Source organism: Lissotriton helveticus, chromosome 5_1 (assembly GCF_964261635.1).
Source record: "Lissotriton helveticus chromosome 5_1, aLisHel1.1, whole genome shotgun sequence".
Lineage (NCBI taxonomy): Eukaryota > Metazoa > Chordata > Amphibia > Caudata > Salamandridae > Lissotriton > Lissotriton helveticus.
Genome location: NC_136065.1, coordinates 1572168724 through 1572191451, shown reverse-complemented (window position 1 = coordinate 1572191451; position 22728 = coordinate 1572168724). Strand labels below are relative to the sequence as shown.

Here is a 22728-nt window from a genome sequence, read left to right as displayed (position 1 = left end):
AGCACGGTGCTTTGGTCCCTGACCTGCTCTGTGCCTAAAACTGTAGAAACAATTTAATGCACAATTGCATCATTTACGTATATATGTAGGCAAAAATCTGCCTCCCTCTCGAAAGGTCAGACAGAGAACACCTGTCAGCTTAAACTAATAGGATAAATGGAGCTGGAGTGAAGGATGAGTGAATGGAGCTATATACAACGTTGCTGCTCTTTGGCTCTTTTTATTAGCTGATATTTGTGCAATTCCTGGTATCTAGATGTCACTGAAGATAGATGCCAATAATTTCCTATCTCTGTGGTAAAAGTATTTATCTCTGTGTTGTTTCCTTTTTGTCTGCTGTTTTCCTCCACAAATATTTTTAATATTCCCCCATCTCTCTTAGCATACTGTGTTTTGCATATAAAACAACGGACACCAAGGAAAATCTCTCGTTTGATGCAAGGTGTTTAATATTTATAATTTTCTCTTTTTCTCATTCGCATTGCATGCTGTGTTTTGATCCCCTTCATGGCCAGTTGCAGCAGGAGCAGCTTGCATCAAAGACCAGGCCAGTCTGGCATGCCTCTGAGTAGGTCTTCCCATTCACACAGTTGTAGAAGCCATTCTTGCTGTTTGGGTTGGGGTAGAGCCCACTGGCTTTACCGACACAGAAACCACTGCTGCTGCCACCTCCTCCGCCAGGAGCTGCAGTCGGTGCTGCGGTGTCTGGAGCCACAGTGATGACTGGTGACTTACAATCTGAAAATAAATGAGAATTTTGTTAGAAACAGGAATTTCTATTTTCACAGTTGTAGTTCTTACATTTAATGCTGCACTTTAAAGGGATAAGAATTCAATTCTATCCTGCCTTAGCTGTTTAAGTAACTTTCACTTGTTGAGTATGGTCTCTAAAATGTTACTTACTTGGAGAGTTTATTCCCAAGGCAGTCTTCAGGGTGTTCATCATGGGATATGGCCCTTGCCCACAGAAATTGCCGCTGAAGTCATCTAGAGGGATGGCCCAGACCATGGCACCCCCAAAGTTATTCTTCATCAGCCACTCAGCCTGTAGAAAGTGAATAAAATACAATGTGTACCCAGTTGAGATTACAGATTAATCTGGCCTTTAAGTGATAACCCAAAATTATTTATATCCTGAAAGATTAGGGTGAACAATGTCTTGTGAGAAAAAGAAGATGCTTGAATATAAGGAAAGAAAGATTTAAGACACTTGGGTGGGCGGCATAGTGGAAAGAATTGGACAACATAGAGGAAGGACAGGAGAGTTAAAAGACTTAAATGGCAAATAGGAAATGAAATATTCAGATAGAAAGAGTTAAGAGAACACTAAAGTGGCAGAGAGCAAAATATTTACTTTCAGTTGGAAACTTTTTGGGTTGTCGTAGCCGATCCATTGACTTCCTTTGTAGGCATAAGGGACAGCCTGAGGACTGTTCCACACCACAGTGGCGCCTTCCTTTAGGAAATCGCAAATCTGAGAGACCAAAAAACAGGTTTGTTGATATCAGATGACCAAGAAACATAAACAAAGTTCTTTCATACAAGCTGCAGCTGCTTTATCAAAGGTTTTTGCTATCTGCATGGTCGCTTTGCATTAGACTTATGCACTGTATTGTGGGAGTGTACTTCTCAAAGGATGCAATGTGAAAACCACATTTCTCGACAAACATCACCAGAATATATGAGGGAATATTTGTTTCAAATCACAAAGACCTGGTAAATTGCCACAGTTCATACTTCCAGACGTATAACAATAATACAGCAGGGCCTTTTAGAAATATCCAGTAATGTCAGATTCTGACTTAGCAGAGCTTACAAAATATTCCTACTAAAACCATAACCTGCAGTCAAACGACCTTCTGGTCATATAATGAATACAATTGAGAACATCTCCTAGGAAAGTGCTCACTGTTAAAAAAAAAAGAATCTGTTTCATAAAGCTAATGATCTTATATAATATCATCCCTGGAGCCTGGTCATACTTCTGTAATTTGATATCTGTGTGAATTGCATCAAGAATTTGCTCTGGAGATCGCCTTAAATGTTTTTGTAAAGCTCTAGGGGCCTACTCTGGGTAGTCCATAGAGTTGCCTAGAAATATAATTATCTGCTGATCATCTCAAACATGTTCATGTCAACTTCATGACTGTCCACGAAAAGAAAGGTATATTTAGAAATAATCTCAACAGGCTAAACACCAGTAGTGAAAAACTATTATTGGACTGAAAATTGAGTATGTCAAATATGGTATTCATGTTAAAAATGATTTTCATAGAAAGATATTTGTCGAAGTAGAAACCTCTCTGATTACCTCAAAGTATGCCATGAATCCTGCTTCCTGGGTGTAATGACCTGCTGTGCCTCCTCCAGATGTTGGTGCTCCAAGGCCATTGTTGGAGGGGTTGGTCAGCGTAAAGGTACGGCCATAAATAGGGAACCCAACCATCAGCTTCTCTGGTGCAGCGCCATTGTTCTTCCAGTAATTCATGGCATATTCCTGGAATGGGAAGTGCAAAAGATACTCAGAGCTTACACAGACCTACCAATCCTCAGTTGCCAGCCTTGTTCCCCTGTTACCTGGGACATCTGTGAACATTGAGGATATTGGAAAGCCAAATTGAAGGGGTCTGGTGACATCAAGAAGATGGCTTTTCAATTGTGCTGGTGTCACAAACAATATCCTAAAGTCTCATCTAAACTTTCTGTATCTCCTTACCACATTGAAGTAGGCGTAATCTCCCTGATCAGCAGGGCCCTGGTAAAGGGGACTGTCCTCTCCTGTGAAGCCTTCCCAGGAGCCTCTGAGATCATAAGTCATCACATTGATCAGATCCAGGTATCTGTAAAAAAACAGAACATTATGAATTAACTTAATTTGCTGATCTTTGTTAATGGTCTACTGGCATGAGGAATGTATATGTACATTGGTAGGGGAGATGAGAGTAAATGCTTCTAAGTAAACCATGACCAATTCTGATGAATTCAAAACTCTAACGGCCACATGCATCAACGATATTTGAATTCTCAAACGGTGCGATTCGCTAAAATCGGCCGTTTGCGAATGCAATATCATGTTTTGGGATGCACCAACCCTTTTCAGAAATTCGCAATTTAAGAAATTGCACAATTGCGATTTCTTAAATTGCGAATGCATTTAAGGAATCTCAATTTGAGATTCCTTAAATGCAATTCATCATACTTTTTTAAATTGCGAATTTTGAAATTAGAAATGCAAATTACCATGAAGTAGACCTTCATGGTAATTTGCGAAAATCTAGAAAAATACTTTTAAATGCATTTTTCTTTGTTACATGTTACACACACACATGCCCTTGGGGCATGTCTGTGTGTAAGATGTATCCAAAAGCAAATTTCAGGGGTGCAACAGGGTGTCTTTTGGACACCCCTGCACCCTTGAAATTGCATTCTCAATTTGCGAATTCACAATGATGAATTGCAAATTGAGAATGCCCTCCTATTCATTCCTATGGGCCTCTAGGCCCATAGGAATGAATGTGTAGAAATTCCTTAATTGCGATTCTCAATTAGAGAGTCGCAATTAAGGAAAATTACCGAATTGCTAAAAAAAAAGCGAATTATTCATGCATTGCCGTTTGCGAATCCTTAATTGCGATTCCTTAATTTTCACAATTAAGGATTCGCAAACGGCAACATTGATGCATGTGGCCGAATAGGATTGTGTGGTAAAATACCGAATTCTGAAGGCCTGTAGCACTATAAACAGTGCTACCTACATCTTGGATTTACCGAATCGGTAAAATTACCAATTCGGTATTTTACAGATTTGGTAAATTTACCGATTCGGTAAATTTACCGAATCTGTAAAATGATGCCCCTACATCCCAAAAACCCATTTACCGGTCGGTAACGGCCGAAATCGGCCGTTACTGGCCGGTAAATGGTCACCTACATTGTTGTAATCAGTATTTTTGGAAAAGAACCATATTGTGCCATTGGCGCTGGGGTGGAAAAGATACCCTTGTATACTCACTGAGACAGCTGTGGAATCTGGTACCCAGAATCAATTGTGGATTTGCCCGCAGACACAGCAGCGGATATAAGAAGTCGTGGCTTGTTGCTCTGGGTGGCTTCCTGCACAAAGGCGTCATACATTTCCTACAAGACAAGAAAAGTAGCTGTAAAATCTGGTTTTTGGGCAGTGAATCTGCGGTTCTACGGTCATACTATTTTGTCAGGACTACTACTGTGCAACGGAGTCTATGGATGATAATTGACCTTTGTTTGGAGCAGGCCTTAAAAATTATTATAATTATGTAGGAGTTTGTTCACTTTCCTGTATCTTTATACCTGATTTTAGAGAATCCACCAGTGGCTACAAGTTCAAGCTTGTGTATGTTCACAAACGTTCTGAGGAGAGGTATGGATCTAAGTTACTTTTCCTGGATGTTTTTAAAGATGACCTCTGTTTCGCTGATGCTGTGACCATCATCAAAACATATTATTCCTCCGGCTGGTATTTATTTCCCTGTCAGGCGCTAAAATGTCCTAATATCAGGGCACATGAGTGGGAGTTTTCGTGGTAAAATGTTTTGTTCCACTGCGCCATATGTTCATTGGTGGTTTTTAAACTGAATAATGGTGGAGGAACTGAAAATGCCACAAAAGCTTGAATGCCATTTAAAACGATATGAGTAGTACAACCCAGCCTTAATGAAATCTGGTGAAACTACATACACTATAATCTCCCACTTGCACATTTTTATTCATTACCCCTTTGTTTCCCCTCTTGAATAATGTATGTATATCCCACGTCATTTTGTAACTATCCCAAATCTCTCCTAAAAATGAAAAAAATCCACATTAAGGACCAGATGCACAACAGTTTTTTACGGTCGCCAATGGGAGATCAGCCCATTTGCGACTGCAAAAAAGGGTCCTGGCATGTACAAACGCTATTTTGCGAGTCACTGAGTGGCAAAATAACGTTTGCGAATCTCGCTATTAGGATGGGGCGTACATTCCTAATAGCGAGTCTCCATGCAATGTACTATTGTTTTGCGACAGCATTTGCGGCCACAAAAGACTCGCAGACTACTACCTACATCAAGTAGGGGACCACTTCCCGTTTGTGAGTGTGTGTGAAAATATTTTTTAACAGCAGTCTGTGCTCCCAGGGACCACTGCCTGCCCTTTAAAAATGAAACTGAAAAGTTTCATTTTTGCTTGTTTAAATGCATCCCGTTTTCCTTTAAGGAAAACGGGCTGCATAAAAAAAATTTAAAATCTGCTTCATTTAAAAAGCAGTCACAGACAGGGTGGTCGGCTGACCCCAGTAGGCCACCATCCCTGGGAATGCTAGTCATTCCCAATGGAGACCAAAATTGCGCTTGCCTCATGAGATATTAATGAGGCATGCAATTTGCAACTCCATTGGGAATCGCAAACAGTGTCTGAGACACTCTTGTACATTCAATTTTGCGAGTTGCAAACCGACACAATTTGCGATTGGCACAATTGAATGGTCGTACATCTGGCCCCAAGAGTCTAAAATTTGATATGCAGGATGACAGGATAACTTTTAAATATTTTGATTGCAACAGTACCTAGAAAGTGGTCTGTTTCATTAAACACCAAGGTAAACTTATTAAGAAATGTATTTTTATATTTGCATCCAGGTTTGCAGAGACATGCCCTGTTCAGAATTATATATCGTTTTGAGAAAAGTGCGTTGTCCTCCCATCCACTTTTTCTCTTTTGCCTGATTTCTACCATTTGCCTTTAGTGAACACAACATTTTCGAGTGTACTGCGGAGGTTAATAGGTTTAGTTCTGCCACCCCTGCTCAGCAAAATGCATTCTCCAACCATTGTATTTCCTGTCCTTTCACTGGATTATAGGAAAACCGATGGCTGGTGCCCTTATTACTTGTAGCCATAGGAGTTATCTACCGCCCTACTTCTGAAAATCCATTCACTTTCATGTTACTTGGGTTCTTTACCATTAATTATGCCTGAATACATGTTGTGGGTTGTAGCGTGTGCGCTCTTAAGACCATACTCTTGGGAGTAATTCCTTGTGCATATTGAGATTGAAATTCAATTTCAGGTTATGTTTTTCCAGGTAGACATGACAACTTGCATATAGGCTCGCCCTATGAAACTCCATCAAGGTGGGATGGGGATATTTTAATTTCCCTCTGCCAGTCCTGCAGATTTACTGATAGGAAGAAGTGACCAGGACTTCTGAGCACCATTGGCAGAAGTATCCCTATATCTATCATATAATATTGTAGGCCCTCCTAGTCCTGTGGCCAGTGCCCACTCCAGTTAACATTCCTAGGGCCATCTGTGGTTTCCCCTTCTATGTTGTGCAGAAAATTGTTTACTGCAAGAGTGACCCTTTCCAGAATCTCTAATGTGTGTCTCAAATATACACCACTTTGACCATTTGCTCCTTCACCACTCTCCTCCATTGAGGAAACACCAGTTAAGATACACCCTGCATTGGTTGCTCTGAAATGTTAATTTTGAAGATCCTCCACGTTCTTATTGGTCCTAACCTAAGTCTAGTAATCATCATTTGTTGAGATAAAGTTACACTGTGCCTCAGCAAGTGTGAGTAGCAGCTGATATCTTTCCTGGCCTCATGTTACTTTCTCCCTAAAGGCTAGGACCAAACTTCTTGCATTGGAGTAATGCTGCTGCGGTTTCCTGCCTGAAAGTGGAGCTGCTAGACTTGCTTGTGAGAGGCGCTTTCCTAACCTGGAGGACAAGCATAAGCCCCAGTGTACACCTGGGAGAAGATAATTCAAGGAAGAGAGCATGTCCAGGCGTCAGGAGCATCTGGAACGGGATTTGTGGTTTTCAAACTAATTGATCAATTGCAATAAGTAAGGGTCATGGACAAGCTGGATCCATCGAAGGGCAGCACAAGTAGCCTATACTGCTTCTTGCCCTCTCTACCTTTGTGGTCCTATAATCCACCCCTGCCCTGTAGCCCAAAAGGGAGCATGACCGGGTCAACGATCTTCACACTAAGATAAGGGGAATGTTCAATTGACTTACACTGGTTGCCCTTATTCAGAACCATATAAACCACCACTCTATGATGTAATGTTTCAGGAGATTAGGAGTTTTTATGTCCCAGTAATGTTAACCCAAAAGCCAACCTTACCACTTAGCTCTCAGTGGGTGCCTTTGGTCAAATGGATGTGTTTCAAACTAAATATATTCATTGCCACCAGCCATTGCGCAAATAAGAGTACACCAAAGAGATGGCTGTTCATGCTAATTTATCTCCTAGAATAGGAAAAGGGACACTTGGAATTTTCACACACGCAGTTCAGACAGTACTGTGTTTGGTCTCCCCTTGCATCAACCACTCGACCACCAGTAGCCAGACACCCATAATGTAGAGATGTTGTCCTATTTTCTTTGTGCTCACCAAATGTGTCCCTAAATATTTAAGGCTGAATCAAGCTTGCTTTTAGGTTGTGGACTACTGGATTTTGGAACGCTTTTTGCTGCACTAACGTATAACCAATCAGGAAGCTGTCTTGAACCTGTAGGTGAATCTTAAACTGAAGCAAAAGTACAGATATATCAATATCACTTTAGTATATTGTATTGAAACATAGTCTGATCTGCAACCGATGAATTAAATCCCGGTCTCCAGGCAGACCTGAGGACAGATTATTGGTAAAGTGTCTTGCTGATCTCAATTATAAATGTGATATCGATTTTTGGTTAATTTCCAGAGTATTTAATTAGATTTGTAAAGCAGTAGAAACCTTCTGCAGCCATAGGTAAGCTCCAGAATTTGCTTTGACTTTCGGATTTAATAAGTATGCTCTAATATTTGCAGCCTTACTTTATATACTTGTAGATCCACTATAAATTCTTGTAGTAAGCCACGGCTGTTTTTGGAAGTCAAGAGTGCAAAGAAAGGAACTAGCCATCTAATTGTAGTGCCAGAGAGCCTTGGATGTCAGTGGTAAACCCACGGATACTGTTCAGAGACCACTGACTATTTCGGGACATGGGGAAAAAGCCTAACACATTCTAATTTTAAAAAAAATGAAAAAAGAAATAATAGCTACTTCATTAAGGTGTTGGGACAGACTTTACAGCAGGACTATGCACCAGAACAAACGGATGTTGGTGGAGACTGAAAACTAACATAAGGAAGTTATTTTTGAAAATGTCATAATCCATGTAAGCAACAACTGCCAGGACCAGTGGGGGTAACATTTGTAACATGTTTGGAAAAACTGCTAATCGTAGTGTGAGAACAAAGACAGTTATACAGTAGGTTCTATGTTATAGCATAACTCTGGGAAATAGGAAAAATATATGCAACTTGGGGTTTTTAACTGCCCTCAACATCTATTCATTTAGTTCATATAGATGGATAATGTGGAGTGGGAGGAGTGGACGACTTTTACCCTTGGACTTTACATGCCAAAAAATGAGCTCCCACATTGTTTCATGTGTTTTGTGCCCATTGTGTTTCACCTTTTAGAAGGAAATTTGTTGATTTCTGAGATTATTGGCTCACTGATCTCAGAGGGTTTTTTACGCAGTGTGTCCTACCTTTTGTGAGCTGAGCGAGATTGGCATGATCTAGAAGCCTGTACCTGCAGCAGGACGGAAAACTGTTGTTGTGTCTGTGGGGGACTGCCTCTGTCCGAATCACCAGGGTATTCCCAATCTATGTCCAACCCATCAAATCCGTACTGACGCAGGAACTTGATGACGGAGGTGATAAAGGTCTGACGGTTTTGAGAACTGGACACCATTGTGTTGAATCTAGAGGAGATGAAACAGAAACAGATGGAAACATGTTTTACGGTATTGGTGACTTGAAATGTTCAACTATACATTGAAAGGGACACCTCTTTGCTAATTTATGATTATGCCCAGCAATCCAGCGATGAATGGATATTCTAACATTACTATACTATTGACCCGTACCAAATGATTGAATGAAGAGTTACAATGAGAGATACAAATGCATGAAATGGCTCTGTAATTTGGAAAGAACCTAGAATCTGAGCTTCCATGTTTACACGGGGGATAGTTACCCAGTTATACCACAGGCCACCAATGCAGCAACAATGCTGTATTCAACCAGTGATGAGCCTTTTTGAATGTAGCCAGAATTATATGAATGCAGACACGCGTTGCTTATGTAGACACCTGACTTTGAGAACAGAGAAATCTGGATAAGGCCGAGCAAAATCTATTTCTTGGATCTTGATTCCAATTCAAGATGTTTTATAGCACCCACATTGATTTGCTTCAGAGAGATCGGGCTCTGCATCTAGTCATTGTAGACTTTAATTTACTTTGCAAACTCTAATCAGATCAGAGGATTCCCACGTCTTGATAAATCAATTCCCAATGGTGAAGTCAGTGATTTATGTAGTTCTCTAGCTGCAGTGGTTACTCTATAATTATAGATTTAGTTTATTTGTCACATAATTTGGCACCCACTTTCCAAAATTTTCAGATTTATCCAAAAATGTTGCTTCTAGCTGAAATTGATTAAAATATTATCAGAGAAGCTACAGCATTTTCATTTTTTATGTGTAATTTAGATACCTTGCTGCCTAATTTGGTCGACCATACCGCATAATCCTAATAGTTCTGACAAGTTAAATCTCTACTGGATGGGTTAGGGGCTGTCATTATGATGATGAAATCAGGCAACTATGGCAAATATTTACCATGTTTCACGTTTTCTCGTGATTTAAGGGGTCTTATGCAACTGCATTCTGTGCAATTAAAGCACAAACTGTGTGTGTGTGTATAGATAGATTGATAATCTGCACTAGTTATACCCTTGCATATTAGAGCTTTGATAACAAATCTTACAACATCTCAAATTAAAAGATTTGTGACAAGACAGTGCATAGTAAAGTGGTGAGTTATAGCTAATGCAGTATGTTGAGTGATGCAACAAGACTGTGAAGGTGTTGCATAGATTCTAAATGTAAATTTAATTTATAACTATAACTTTAGAATTTCTAATGTTTGTATAGTTTGTTTAGTATAGTTAGGAAAACTTTATTTATGCTTTCTATATAAGCCAAAGTGTTAACCTTACGATTTTCATTTAATATATAGGTACCTATCTTAACGACAAGCCGCAAGTGTAGCAGCTCACCGTAGCACTCATTCTGAGGTAGAGGTGAATGCCAGTGCACAAGGCTATAAGTGGGCCAGCTGTACACCTGATTTACATTAAAATACATTACATATTTGCCACCCTTCATCCAGTACCTCTTTTTCCAATTCCAAACTTACCTCATGTAATTAATACTGAAACTATAAAGCACCTGCTCTACAGAGGGTTTGCATTTCTAGATACTTCAAAATAAATAATTGAAACAAGTACGCCGAGGTCTTACCCTGATGTTCCATAATTCCATCCACCAACTGAGAGCAGCGTTTTTAGATCTGGGTTGCTGCAAATAAAAGTGGATATGAGTGAGGAAAGGTGTAGCTAGGTTTGGTAATTGACTTTGTTTGACTTTTAAAACCGATTCTTTTTTACTTGGTTTTCTTTCCATGTAGTGAATCTGCAGATATTGGCAAAATGGGTATCTTTCAAAGCATCTAATTTGAAGTACATAAAATGTATTCCAGTCAAATTCGTATTTAACAAGCCATAGAAAAGGCAAACATCAAATTGAGAGCAGGGTGAGGTTTTGGTTTAGAAATAGATTAAGCATTCGGATAGGCTTATATTTATGGTTGAGAGTGTATCGGAGGTAGGGATAGAGTTGTAGTTGATGTTAGGCTTGGGACTAGGTTTAGGAACTGAGCTGGAAATTTTTTTGTGCTTTTTTTCTGTGTTTTAAATTAAGTATAAAAAATATGTGGTATCAACATGAGTGTAGGAGTGGAGTGAAATTTTTAAATTGATCTTATAGATTCAGATTTCATTGTTGGTGATTCATAATTTCAGCCCTGTTGAGTTACATCATATACAGAATTGTGGCTGGTGATAGTTACATTGCATGGTCATTTCAATAAATCTATGCCAACTGTGTGATATTTATCATCAAATGAAACACAATGTCAGTAGAAAGTGCAATATTATGTAAGATATTAATCTTTTGGAGAGAATATTTGAGACATTCATATTAATGAGTTTAAAATATAATAGTTTTCACTGTGACTCTTGTATTCCTTGTGACAAGGAGATTTCTGCCACCGTATTGTGTTTTTGGGATGCCTCCGAAGCTAGCCTTAGTGACTGCACAGTTCAGAGTTGCAGACACTGCATTTAATAAGGAACACCCATGTTGAACACACACTTTGAACACAAATCCATTTCTATATTGAGGTGCTCTGAATAGCAGCGTCATACCACCTTATGGATGCTCCACAATGTTGTCGATCACTGTTAGGTCAGAGAACTAAAAAAAGTGATACAAGCAGTTTGTTAACATTTGCAGGAAAGGTTCTTCATAACTAGCAGGTATAAGAATAATGGTGAGGCACCCAGAAGGCCTTAAGGCCATGGAGAGGAGGAGGAGGAAGGGCTGACGTCAGTGGTCGAAGCAGGGAACAGTCGTAAGGGTGTAGATGCAATGGAGGTGGAGAAGGAGGCCTAGAGACAGTTATGGAAGTGAGGAGGAATCCACAAGCAAGTAGAAAGCTTGAGAGGGAAATGTAGGGTGAAGAATACTAGTATATACACTCACTAGTTCTTCAAGCCATTGAAGGTTCCATAGAGGGTAACATCGTTCCATTCAAAGGTGGCGATCTCATTGTTGGTCATTGTGGCAAAGGCATAGATCAGGTGAGTACAGAGACAAGGGTCGACATTGTCAGGCATGTAGAGTGCGGGGGCAGGGTAGTACTGAGCCCAGTTGGTAAAGTAGCACACCAGCTTGAAGGAGGAGCCTAAGATGGAAACAAGAATATCAATGAACGAATGTTTACTAATTAGCACTGTGAGCTGTTGCAGCTAGATACTGATAGTTCATGCTGTACTCTAGTTCCTAGATGCAAGCTGCCACTACCTAACGGTGTCAAAAACTCAGGCTGCCACTCCTAATTGCCCTATAGAGACACAGGCGTGCACTCCTTAACCGGTCTGAGGAAACAAAAGCTGGTACTCACTCTCTAGGAGAGACTCAAACTGTTACTCATTACCTGACCTGCAGCCGGTCACTTACTAACTGTCCCACAGACACGAACTTTCACTCACTAACTGCCCCATTATGACACAAGCTACCGTCCTAACTGCCCTGTAGAGAGACAGGTTGCAGCTCAGTAACTATCGATGAAAGCCACTAACCGAATACACATATTGCCCCAACATGAATACAAGCAGAATCCAACTGGCTGCCCACAATAAATACGCGCTGGAATTTACTACCTGCCCTAAGTAGATAGGAGATGGTATTCACTAACTAGCCAAAAGGAGTGGATGGTTTTACTAGCTTCCTCAAGAACATGCAAGTAGCCTGAAAATGCCTCACAGAGACATCTACTGAATTAGCTAACAGCTTCACAGACGTGGACTGAATTTACACACTGCCCTGCAATGACAGTGTAAATGTAATAACTGCTCATGAAAGACGAGCTAGCAGTGAGATAACGATAAATGTAAATGGAAAGACTTACCCATCTGCACTGAGAGCAGAAGGGCCAGACCTGAGGAGAAAAAGAAGGGCCATTAATGGTTTAGAAATAGTGTACAACATACAGAGGTACTGTTCCTTTAACAAATCATTGAGTCTCTGGAGGTATCATTCAACAGTCATTCTCATTGGATGGCAACATACAGAAACTCATGCTTCTTTTCAGGGATGTTCAGTTAAACATAGAAAGTGATGTATTGTGTTTAAAAGTACACTGGTACACTGTCACACTCTGGGGTCAGCAGTCACAGAGGAAGAGACATATTTATCACAAATGTTGTGATGAGTCCTGTGTTTTGGGAGGCGGTGTAGTCACAATGATGGTGAATAATCTTTTTAGGGGTGCAAAGGAACTGATGATTGTTTACAGGGATTCAGAACCACATTCAGGAAGTGATGTATCTTTTCAGAGGTGTGCAGAGACAGACTGGGAGTGATGTAAATATTCTAGCAGTGCTTTGTAACATAAGGATGTTGTCGTATGGGTTTAACAGTCAAAAATGTGAGGTATCTTTTCTGGGTTGCCCAGTATCATACATGTGTCTATTTTTCGGGGGTACATGTTCTATTGTATCATTTCTTGGATATGTAAATCACACTATTGAAGTGATCTTTCATTTCTATGAGTCGCATACTCACACAATGGTGGGATTGGAAAGAAACAACCCAAGTGGACACAATCTTACAACGGTAGCCTCAACATAGTCTGCAAAATGATGTATACTGTATACCATAATGTTTCAGTACTGACCACAGGTGGCTACCAGTATGATCAACCTGGAATAACTCAAATTAAGTACAAAAGGACCGATCAGTCTTAAATATGAGAGAGTTTCTAGGACAGCAGAGTGCACCGTAATGATGCAAGCAGAGTGTTATGCACTGCCTGAGACTTCGGAGGGCAATATAATAATTACTAGCCCCTCTGTTGGTCACTGCAGAAACACCTAACGTGAAGGTTAAAAAGAGTGACTCACAATTGCACAACTGAAATGTTAGACTTCCCCCTGTTGATTCTTCTGACGTTTTGGAGGCACTGGTAATCTGGAAGTACTGCGACCCTACCCTGAATATCTACAGAATTGCCTTGTCTCACAACAGCATACAGGTTACAAGTTTATAGGTCATGAGCTGCATAAATAGGACATGTGGAGTACCTGTCAAAACAGTTACATTTTTGCCAGTTGCCTTAAGCCATAGAACATTCAAAATCTTTGAGTGAACAATCCTTTAATCATGTGTTTGAAACAAAGCTTTCCACAATTGAGAGCGTAAACCTAACCACACGTGATGGCATACATTGTCCATTTTTGGGAGACTCCATATTAGGGTGCAGTCAAAGTGATGTATAATTTCCAGTGACCAGTTACACACATAGATACCTGAGAGGACCTCCATCCTTCAGTATAAATCTATAATATATTCTGTTATGTATGCCTCTCAAAGAGAGCCTATATAGTTTGTTTCAGTTTCTGGATCTCATAAGCAACTGCTATGACATAGTAACAGTTAATAACAAAACTAGTTACCCACTGTTGTGATGTCATAAAGCCCTTCCAGGTTCACCAGACACTCGGGGGCACAAGCAGCGGACAGCGTCTTCCTGCACAGGGGGACAGCCTACCTTTTCTCCTGCTCACGGACCCAGCAAACCAGCTCCACCGGCCGTGAGGGGCCAAAAAACTACATCCCCCAGACGCCCTAGCGGCGCACCAGCGGATTTCCGCCCAAGGAGGCGTGATTAAAGGACAGCAGTCCCGGCAAAGCGGGGGGGCTCACCAGACACTCGGGGGCACAAGCAGCGGACAGCGTCTTCCTGCACAGGGGGACAGCCTACCTTTTCTCCTGCTCACGGACCCAGCAAACCAGCTCCACCGGCCGTGAGGGGCCAAAAAACTACATCCCCCAGACGCCCTAGCGGCGCACCAGCGGATTTCCGCCCAAGGAGGCGTGATTAAAGGACAGCAGTCCCGGCAAAGCGGGGGGGCTCACCAGACACTCGGGGGCACAAGCAGCGGACAGCGTCTTCCTGCACAGGGGGACAGCCTACCTTTTCTCCTGCTCACGGACCCAGCAAACCAGCTCCACCGGCCGTGAGGGGCCAAAAAACTACATCCCCCAGACGCCCTAGCGGCGCACCAGCGGATTTCCGCCCAAGGAGGCGTGATTAAAGGACAGCAGTCCCGGAAAAGCGGGGGGGCTCACCAGACACTCGGGGGCACAAGCAGCGGACAGCGTCTTCCTGCACAGGGGGACAGCCTACCTTTTCTCCTGCTCACGGACCCAGCAAACCAGCTCCACCGGCCGTGAGGGGCCAAAAAACTACATCCCCCAGACGCCCTAGCGGCGCACCAGCGGATTTCCGCCCAAGGAGGCGTGATTAAAGGACAGCAGTCCCCGCGTCGCGGGACCGCGCGCGGGGCCAAGCCCGGGCAAAGGGCGGGCCCTCTGTGGCCCTCGGAGGCACAAGGAGGACGGGACGGGCCACCACTCTTGGCCCCATCATATGAGAAGGTACAGCCACTTCATTATCCTTTCAACCCCTACCGTTCTAACTACCTACACTGGTGCCCGGGATCCTGTCTACCACCTACTATGTCCATCTGGGAAGAGCTGAACGCCCTGTGTGGCACAAACTATATCCCGGATGCTTCTACCCCCCCCATAGTGACCAGAGTCACTGATCAAACAATTAGCACTCCCCAGGCTTCCCCCAATATTACCCTCTTTCTATCCAATAACTGCAGCCCCTCTTTACCTGGCCCCAACCCAGCCTCATCAACGTTGGATAAAGCTGAGACCCGACCAAATGACTTTGTATCCCCCCTACAATTGACTCTTTTGGCCCAAATCGAGCGCCTATTATACACTGCTCTATCTCCATTGATAGCAAAAATCAATGATTTGGGGGACAGGCTGTCCAGGATCGAAAAATCTGTAATAAGGTCAAATCCAACACCTGGAAACGATGTTATATCTACATGTTCTATCCCCGCTAACATCCAGGAAAGGTCTATCAACAATGCTCCCAGGATACCTCAAACCTGTGACTCCCCTGTTATACCACCCGTTCTATCTGGTCGTAGTGATACTCTGAATCCTGAACATGCCCCACATAGAGTTCCTATTATCTCAGCAGAAAGAGGGCATCGTATTGATCTACCCCCTGAAGCCGCCCCATATGTCACCGTTCTATCTGGGGTCCCTGCACTCAGCCCAGGCACACGTGAATTACATCAGGACCTACTGAATAAAGCCATTTATTGGCTCAATAACAATAGACCATTACCATCCGCGCTAGATGGTGGGATACTGAGTGTCAGAAGGGTGGGGTGGCTTGGTCATCTGCCCAAAAATGTTTCGGGGGACTTGATTTTAATCAAATTCAAACGTAGGAACATTACCCCCTTTTTGCGTTCTACCCAGCCCAAACTTGGAGATGGCTCCATCTGTATTTGGGACCTGCATGACTTTTACCCTGGTTCCCGAGTACCAAATCACTATAACACTGGATGAAAAAGGGGGATTCTGTGTATCTTGGGTTACTGATTTGCTTTGAATCGTTGATTTGTTAAACTATTTTAGTTGGGTTAAATGTATTCCCTTTTAATTATGCAATGTTATGTTGAGTTATTTTTGTATTTATGTATTTGTTTTTGTTGCTTTTATGGTTTTACTCTCAAAAGCCGAATAAAGCTTATTTTGACCTAAAGCCCTTCCAGGCCAGGCTGAGAGGCTGTCTGACAGCCGGTCAGAGCAGCTTTGTTAATCTGCTTTTACTGAAAGGAGAAAGCACAGCTGCAGGAGGGGGAAGGTAGGCAGGTGAGGTGGCAGGGGTTGATAAAGGATGACAGGTAAGCTCTTTTTTTGTTGTTGCAATCTTTGGGATAGAGGTATATATCAGAGACCATGTTATGTATGGCTCACCTATTATTCCCGCCACCGGGTAGCAGGTGAAAGCAGGGGCAGATGATTTTCTGGCCATTCATGGTATACAATTATAGATGGTTAAAAAGTGTTTTACAGGGATGTTTTTTACCTCTGTGTTCAGAGTGACATCATAAACAACTTGAGCTTCGCTCTTAATCGTCAAGTTAGGCGACACTCAGAGCCCCTCAGTGAAAAATATCCTCATATATTCACTGTTACCCATCTATAAATCTATATATTATGTTACGCTATGATATGTTATCTTGTTGTAGTGTTATGCATGACTCTGGTAGACTATCGCTACCTGGAATAAATGGATTAAAATCCATTAACTCACTCCTATGATGTAGCAACAGTTGTTAACAAAAGCTGTTTCCCACTGATGCAATGTCATAAAGGAGCTCCTGGCTGCTTTGGCTGGGCTCTCTAAGAGCATGTCACAGCTGCACGGGAAAGCAGGGATCACAACTTCTGGAGGAAAGAGAAGGAAATGCACAGAGAGTGGTGGGGGTGTGTGGCATGAGGCTATGTGTAGTGTTCTCAGCATAAGCTGAGCTAACCTTACCTGTTGTCTCCCTTGCACATGCTTTGAGTTCTAGTGTAGAATGTAGCTTGGTTAGAATGTTTAGATCCAAACCAAAGTCAGTTGTATGCTGGGCTTTGGAGGATGAGGTCTCTTACTTAGAGATTACAATATTTCTTCATAATTCTGTTCCTGCCTGCCTGCTGTTCATTTCTACGAGCACACTTCATTTTGTTCTTTAAAAAATTAAGACAAGGAGGAGATGCTATGTTATGTATGGCTCCCCTGTACTCATCTGCATAACAGTTGAAAGCAGGGGAGATTATTTTGGGGGGCGTAAATTACCTACATTTATAGATTGGTAAAAAGTGATTTACAGGGATGTTTTCACCTCAGAGATCTAAGTAAAATCAGAGAAATCATGAGTTTCGTTCAAGTTTTCTATTTGATGTCACTCAGAACCCTTCAGGGAACTCACTGTTGCATGGATTTACACAAACACATATCATATTATTTAACGTATGTATAAAATAGGAGGAGCACCGTTGTAAGCAGTGTGATGCTCCATGTGGGTATTGTGTATTGTTGGTATAGCTCAATTGAACCCATCATACTATCGCTGCTAAAACGATGATTGGTAAAAGGCATTTTCAGGGCTGGATAGGTTAGGTTTTCTTGACTTGAAGTCCTATGCTAAGCAGCACTCATAAGAGAAGCCCTTTCCCACTTCAGGCAACACATTCAGTTGAGCATCACATTAATACTCACCTGTGAGGAGCAGCATCTTGCCCATGTTGATACCTTGTTGTACCGCTGTGCTGGCTGCTGTGAGCTTGTTCTACCTTATATAGTCTGGGAACTTGTTTTCTGACTGTGGATGGTCTAAGAGCCAAGTACGTCCTTCTCTGTATCTGGAAATGGCCCAGACGCGAGTTGAGCTCTTATCTCCCTTCCCACACACTTGCCCTCTGATGTCGAGTTCTAATCAGAGCGCCCCACTGTACCATGAATGTGCTGCTGCTAGGGCATATTGATAAAAAAGTTTAACATAAACACTATTTTCGTTTCCCTCTTATTATAAGTAAGAATAAGTAAGATAAGGTCAAGATTAGAGACCTGGATAAACCTGCTCCCTATGTACACTGTAAGCTAACTGTTGTAAAGAGAAGATGCAGAATACCAGCAAGAGTTGAAACAACCACAAAGGTAGTTTATTGAGGAAATAGGAAAGAGCAATCCACCTCTCAGTTGACCCAACTCGCAACTGTCTAGATATAGAATCTACACAAGTCAGGTAAGAGCTTAGAACACCTAAGACTCCAGAACAGTAAGGGAAAGGACACAAAGGAAGGGCTACATAAGAAAGAAGATAAAAAACATTTACAACACATCTTACCCCTTTAACAATGCAATAAAACAAGAATCTTAACCCTTTAACAATGCAAAAAAAACAAGAAAATAAAAGCAAAAATAAATAAAAGAAAAACAGAAGAAAGAAACCGCATGTGAAAAAGTTAACACAAATAATCATTTAAATAAACAGGAGGTCTGCGAGTCCTAGCGACCCTAAACACAGGAGACACCTGAACCGGTGAAGAATACATTTGCTGACAATCATTGAAAGCATCACCACCACCTCCCTCCCTACGAACCGTGGAAGGAAAAGCTAATGACTCCTCAGGTGTAGACAACATATAACCGGAAGCAGAAGATGCCTCAGACTCACTCAAATTAGGTAAAGGAAATCATGTCCAGTTGATTAGAGCAAGAAGAAGAACCAGATTTCTGAAACAACGCAACATTTCGAAGGTTCCACTTTCCACCATTCTCTAATACAACATAATCAGGAATATAAAGTTTTACCTTGTAAGGACCTCTAAACTTGTTCAAACCCTTAGCAACTCTCCTAGGCTTAACCTTCACAAGGTCACCAGAAGAAATTCTATTCTTAGAATTACACAGCTGATCTACATCAAAACCCTCAACAATTGTATTGTTCAACCAAGAAGGATTCAACTTAGTACCGGAACGCCTACCCCACATCAGTTCAAAAGGGGATTTACCATTGGACTCATGTGGAGTAGTGCGATAAGCCCACACCATGTCACGAACCAAATCATCACAAAAACCACCAGAAGCCAAAGACAACTGAATAATTTCCTTAACAACTCTGTTGGCCCTCTCACAAACACCATTGGCCTGAGGATTATATAAAGAGGTACGACGGTGTGTGACTCCACAATTGATTAAAAAGTTACGCATATCATGTGACGTGAGTTGAGTCCCATTATCGGTAATCAGTATCAAAGACAACCCTCCACATGAAACAGGTCGGAAAGAAACCTAATTGTAGAATCAGTTGTTACGTCTCGAACAAACTTCACCGTAAGCCACTTAGAAAACAGATCAATTACAACAATGGCAAAACGCTGATCAATAGGTAACTCAGCTATAGGTCCTATGAAATCAAGACATATGCTATGCCACGGTTGCTGTGGCACAAAAATACCCCCACTGGTATGATTAGCTGTAACTTTAAGTCTCTTCTCACTATTCTTGCACAAAGAACACTTTTGAACCCACGAAGAAACTTGAGCATCCAGAGCTGGCCACCAAAAATCAGCCCTAACCGTGCGTTGAGTGAAAGTTTGTCCAAGGTGCCCCCCATGAGCTAAAGCTATCTATTTAGGCCTCAAAGAATAAGGAGGAATGAACTTATCCCCTCGCATAAGTATGTCGTCACCAGAAAGAGACAATTCATCAATGACTTTAATGTAAGGACGAACAGACACATGGACAGAACTCTCACGTTGAACACCTAACCTGGCCATATCAGTCACAGTCTTCAAAACTCCAACTTGAGACATAGCAGAGGACCATTCTGTTTGATCAACAGTGCCAGCCCCCAAAGTCAGAACATCTTGCACAAATGCTATCGCAACATCATCCTGTTCTTGCAGTGCAGCCTCATCATTATGTTCACTCTGGACGGAGAGTCTAGATAAGCAATCCGCTGTATGTTACGCCAGCCCTGAATTAAAGAAATATCCTCTGAGGTAATAAAAGCAGTGAGGCTCTTCGATTCATCGTGGAGACAAATCTGGTGGTACGCGCTCTTTAAGTCGAGTTTAGTAAAGAACTTAGCACCATTAAGGGTAGAAACCAATTCTCCAATATTAGGAAGGGGAAAAGTATCAGCAATGACACACTTGTTAAGGGAGCTAAGGTCCACACAGAACCTAATCTTGCCATCCGATTTGCTGGAAATAACAACCGGAGTTATCCAATTAGACGCTTCTACAGGCTCTATGATACCTCCTTGTTGCATCTCGTTAATCAACGCTTTAACTTCGTCCCGCACAGTTAAAGGAACCCTACGAAGTTTATGTTGGATGGGAGTGACATCCTTCTTTAACAAAATCTTATGAACATACCCATCAAGCTCCCCCAACTCATTTCTAAACACTCTCTCAGAATCACGCAAGATGTCATTTAATGACACATCGTCTACCGCCAGAACCTGACATTCAGCTCAGGGATCAACTTTGATATGAAGGTCGTACTGATGCATCCATCCAAGTATTGGAGGACCAGCAACTGCCACATACACCCTCCCACTTGTAGACCTACCTGAAAAAGAAATGTTAGTATCAAAATACCCTAACATATCTATGCGTTCACCCTGAAACCCAGTAGGAGAAATATCACATTGAGATAAAGAAATATCAACCCACTCTTTTTTAAATAAAGGTTCAGGGATAATAGTGTACCTTGAACCGGTATCCACCATCAAAGTAACAACATGACCATCAATATCAAACTCCGCCTTAGGGCGTATTTCTCTCCTTTCATTCACCATGCTAACATCAGCAACGGCTCTTCAACAACCAAAATGTTGTCTTTCTCTCTACAGATTTCAATGCAGTCATCCTCTATAACCGCTATTTTCTGTTTACCTTTGTATCAACACATTTTAGAAAAATGGCCCATTTTCCCACAATTTAAGCATTCCTTATTGTTTACAAAGCAAAACCTAGCATCTGATGAATGAGTATTACAACCACATCGAGAGCAAAATTTAACAGTAGTTTTAACATATTGTTTCTGTTTGTTAACAAATTTACTCTTAGACTTTAATACAGCAACAGACTCATCATCCAAAGCTTCACACTCTTGCAAATTTCTATCCGACACTACTGAAACAGGTGTAGATTTATGCAATTCTTTCATACATATTTCGGATTGTTCTACCAATTTGGCCAGATCAATGGCCACTTTTAAGAATGGGTTTTTAGCTGTCCACAACCTTTCCTGGATCTTCTTGTTGTTGCACTGCACAATGAGCTGGTCCCTTACCATCTCATCAGCCATTGCCCTAAAATTACATTTAACAGACAACTCCCTCAACCACGCCACAAACTCATCAATGCATTCTTCCACATGTTGTTTGTGCGTATAAAATCTAAATCGATTCAATACCAAGTTTTCCTCCTTAGCTAATCTGATTTCCAAACGTGTCATTGCATCAGAATATTCATCAGGAGCTGATTGAGCACTAGACTGTAATTGTTGAGGCAAATATTTAAAAATGCGGTGTGCTTCCTTCCCAAGAGCACTCAACAACAAAGCTTTCTTACGTTTAACAGGAAATTGTTGTCCATCCAAAGCATCAAGATAGTTATCGAACATAACTATCCAATCCTCCCATGGAATCTGTGGAGTGCCTGGTTCAGATAAAAATGCGGGAGGCAGTGCGACATTTATTTGTTGTGCCTTGGTATTCCCCAAAAGTTTTACTAAAATCAAAGGAATAATCAGAAACGTAACCAACTTGTTAATCCTCAAAAACATGCCCCCTCCACGAAGTCAAGTGCACAGCCAAATGCCCACAAAAAAATAAGAAATGAAGGTTGAAAGATCATAAATCAGTCACCAGTAAGTTCCGTTGAACGGATGTAATCAAACGAAGGAAAACGAAATTCCACAACTCTGGACGTAGTAATCACGAGGAGACGAAGCGCTGGAAGATGACACACACTCCGGAAAACCAAGATGGCTGCATGTAGCACGTCGTGATGTCACTACGTAGGTCATATGGGTCAATAGACAGTGTCGCTCAGAAGAGTAAACAGTGTTGCCAAGACGCGTTGTTAGGACGCGTTGCTAGGAGGAACAGCCTCGCAACATAGCATGATGCGCTCACGTGACCAGGCTCGAGGGACGAGAGCCGTTGGGGATGACGTCGGCGCCCACTCAGGAAAGACGGCAAAATGTCACCAATAACGCCAAAATTTCCCCGATTTCTCCTGGAAAACGAAGTCGGACGAGGCAGGAACAGCAGCACACTGGATCCGCCGTTGTTGGAGAGGAGATGGCTCTAACACGGACAACTTCCTGGATATGCTGGAATCCGGAATCAGGTCAGCTGCAGCAATCGTCGTCAAATGTTGTAAAGAGATGATGCAGAATACCAGCAAGAGTTGAAACAACCACAAAGGTAGATTATTGAGGAAATAGGAAAGAACAATACACCTCTCAGCTGACCGAACTCGCAACTGTCTAGATATAGAATCTACACAAGTCAGGTAAGAGCTTAGAACACCTAAGACTCTAGAACAGTAAAGGGAAGGACACA

General features: G+C 41.8%; 1 protein-coding gene across 1 annotated transcript; it reads right to left on the bottom strand.

Moving 5' to 3' along the window:
- Nucleotides 1-426: 426 nt before the first annotated feature.
- On the bottom strand, nt 427-17982 carry LOC144755595 (acidic mammalian chitinase-like). The gene is made up of 11 exons (XM_078644703.1): nt 17862-17982; nt 12624-12653; nt 11696-11897; nt 10394-10450; nt 8618-8789; nt 4013-4137; nt 2717-2840; nt 2312-2497; nt 1355-1474; nt 904-1045; nt 427-738 (listed from the first exon to the last, which is right to left on the bottom strand). The coding sequence occupies exons 1-11, from the start codon at nt 17884-17886 to the stop codon at nt 506-508; spliced, it is 1416 nt and encodes a 471-aa protein (XP_078500829.1). The 5' UTR covers nt 17887-17982; the 3' UTR covers nt 427-505.
- Nucleotides 17983-22728: the final 4746 nt, after the last annotated feature.

Coding starts and splice junctions, on each gene's coding strand:
- LOC144755595 (XM_078644703.1), bottom strand. CDS start 17,886: ATGGGCAAGATGCTGCTCCTCACAG. Junction 12,654..17,861: donor CAAGATGCTGCTCCTCACAG/GTGAGTATTAAT, acceptor TTTTCTCCTCAG/GTCTGGCCCTTCTGCTCTCA. Junction 1,475..2,311: donor GATTCATGGCATACTTTGAG/GTAATCAGAGAG, acceptor TTGGTCTCTCAG/ATTTGCGATTTCCTAAAGGA.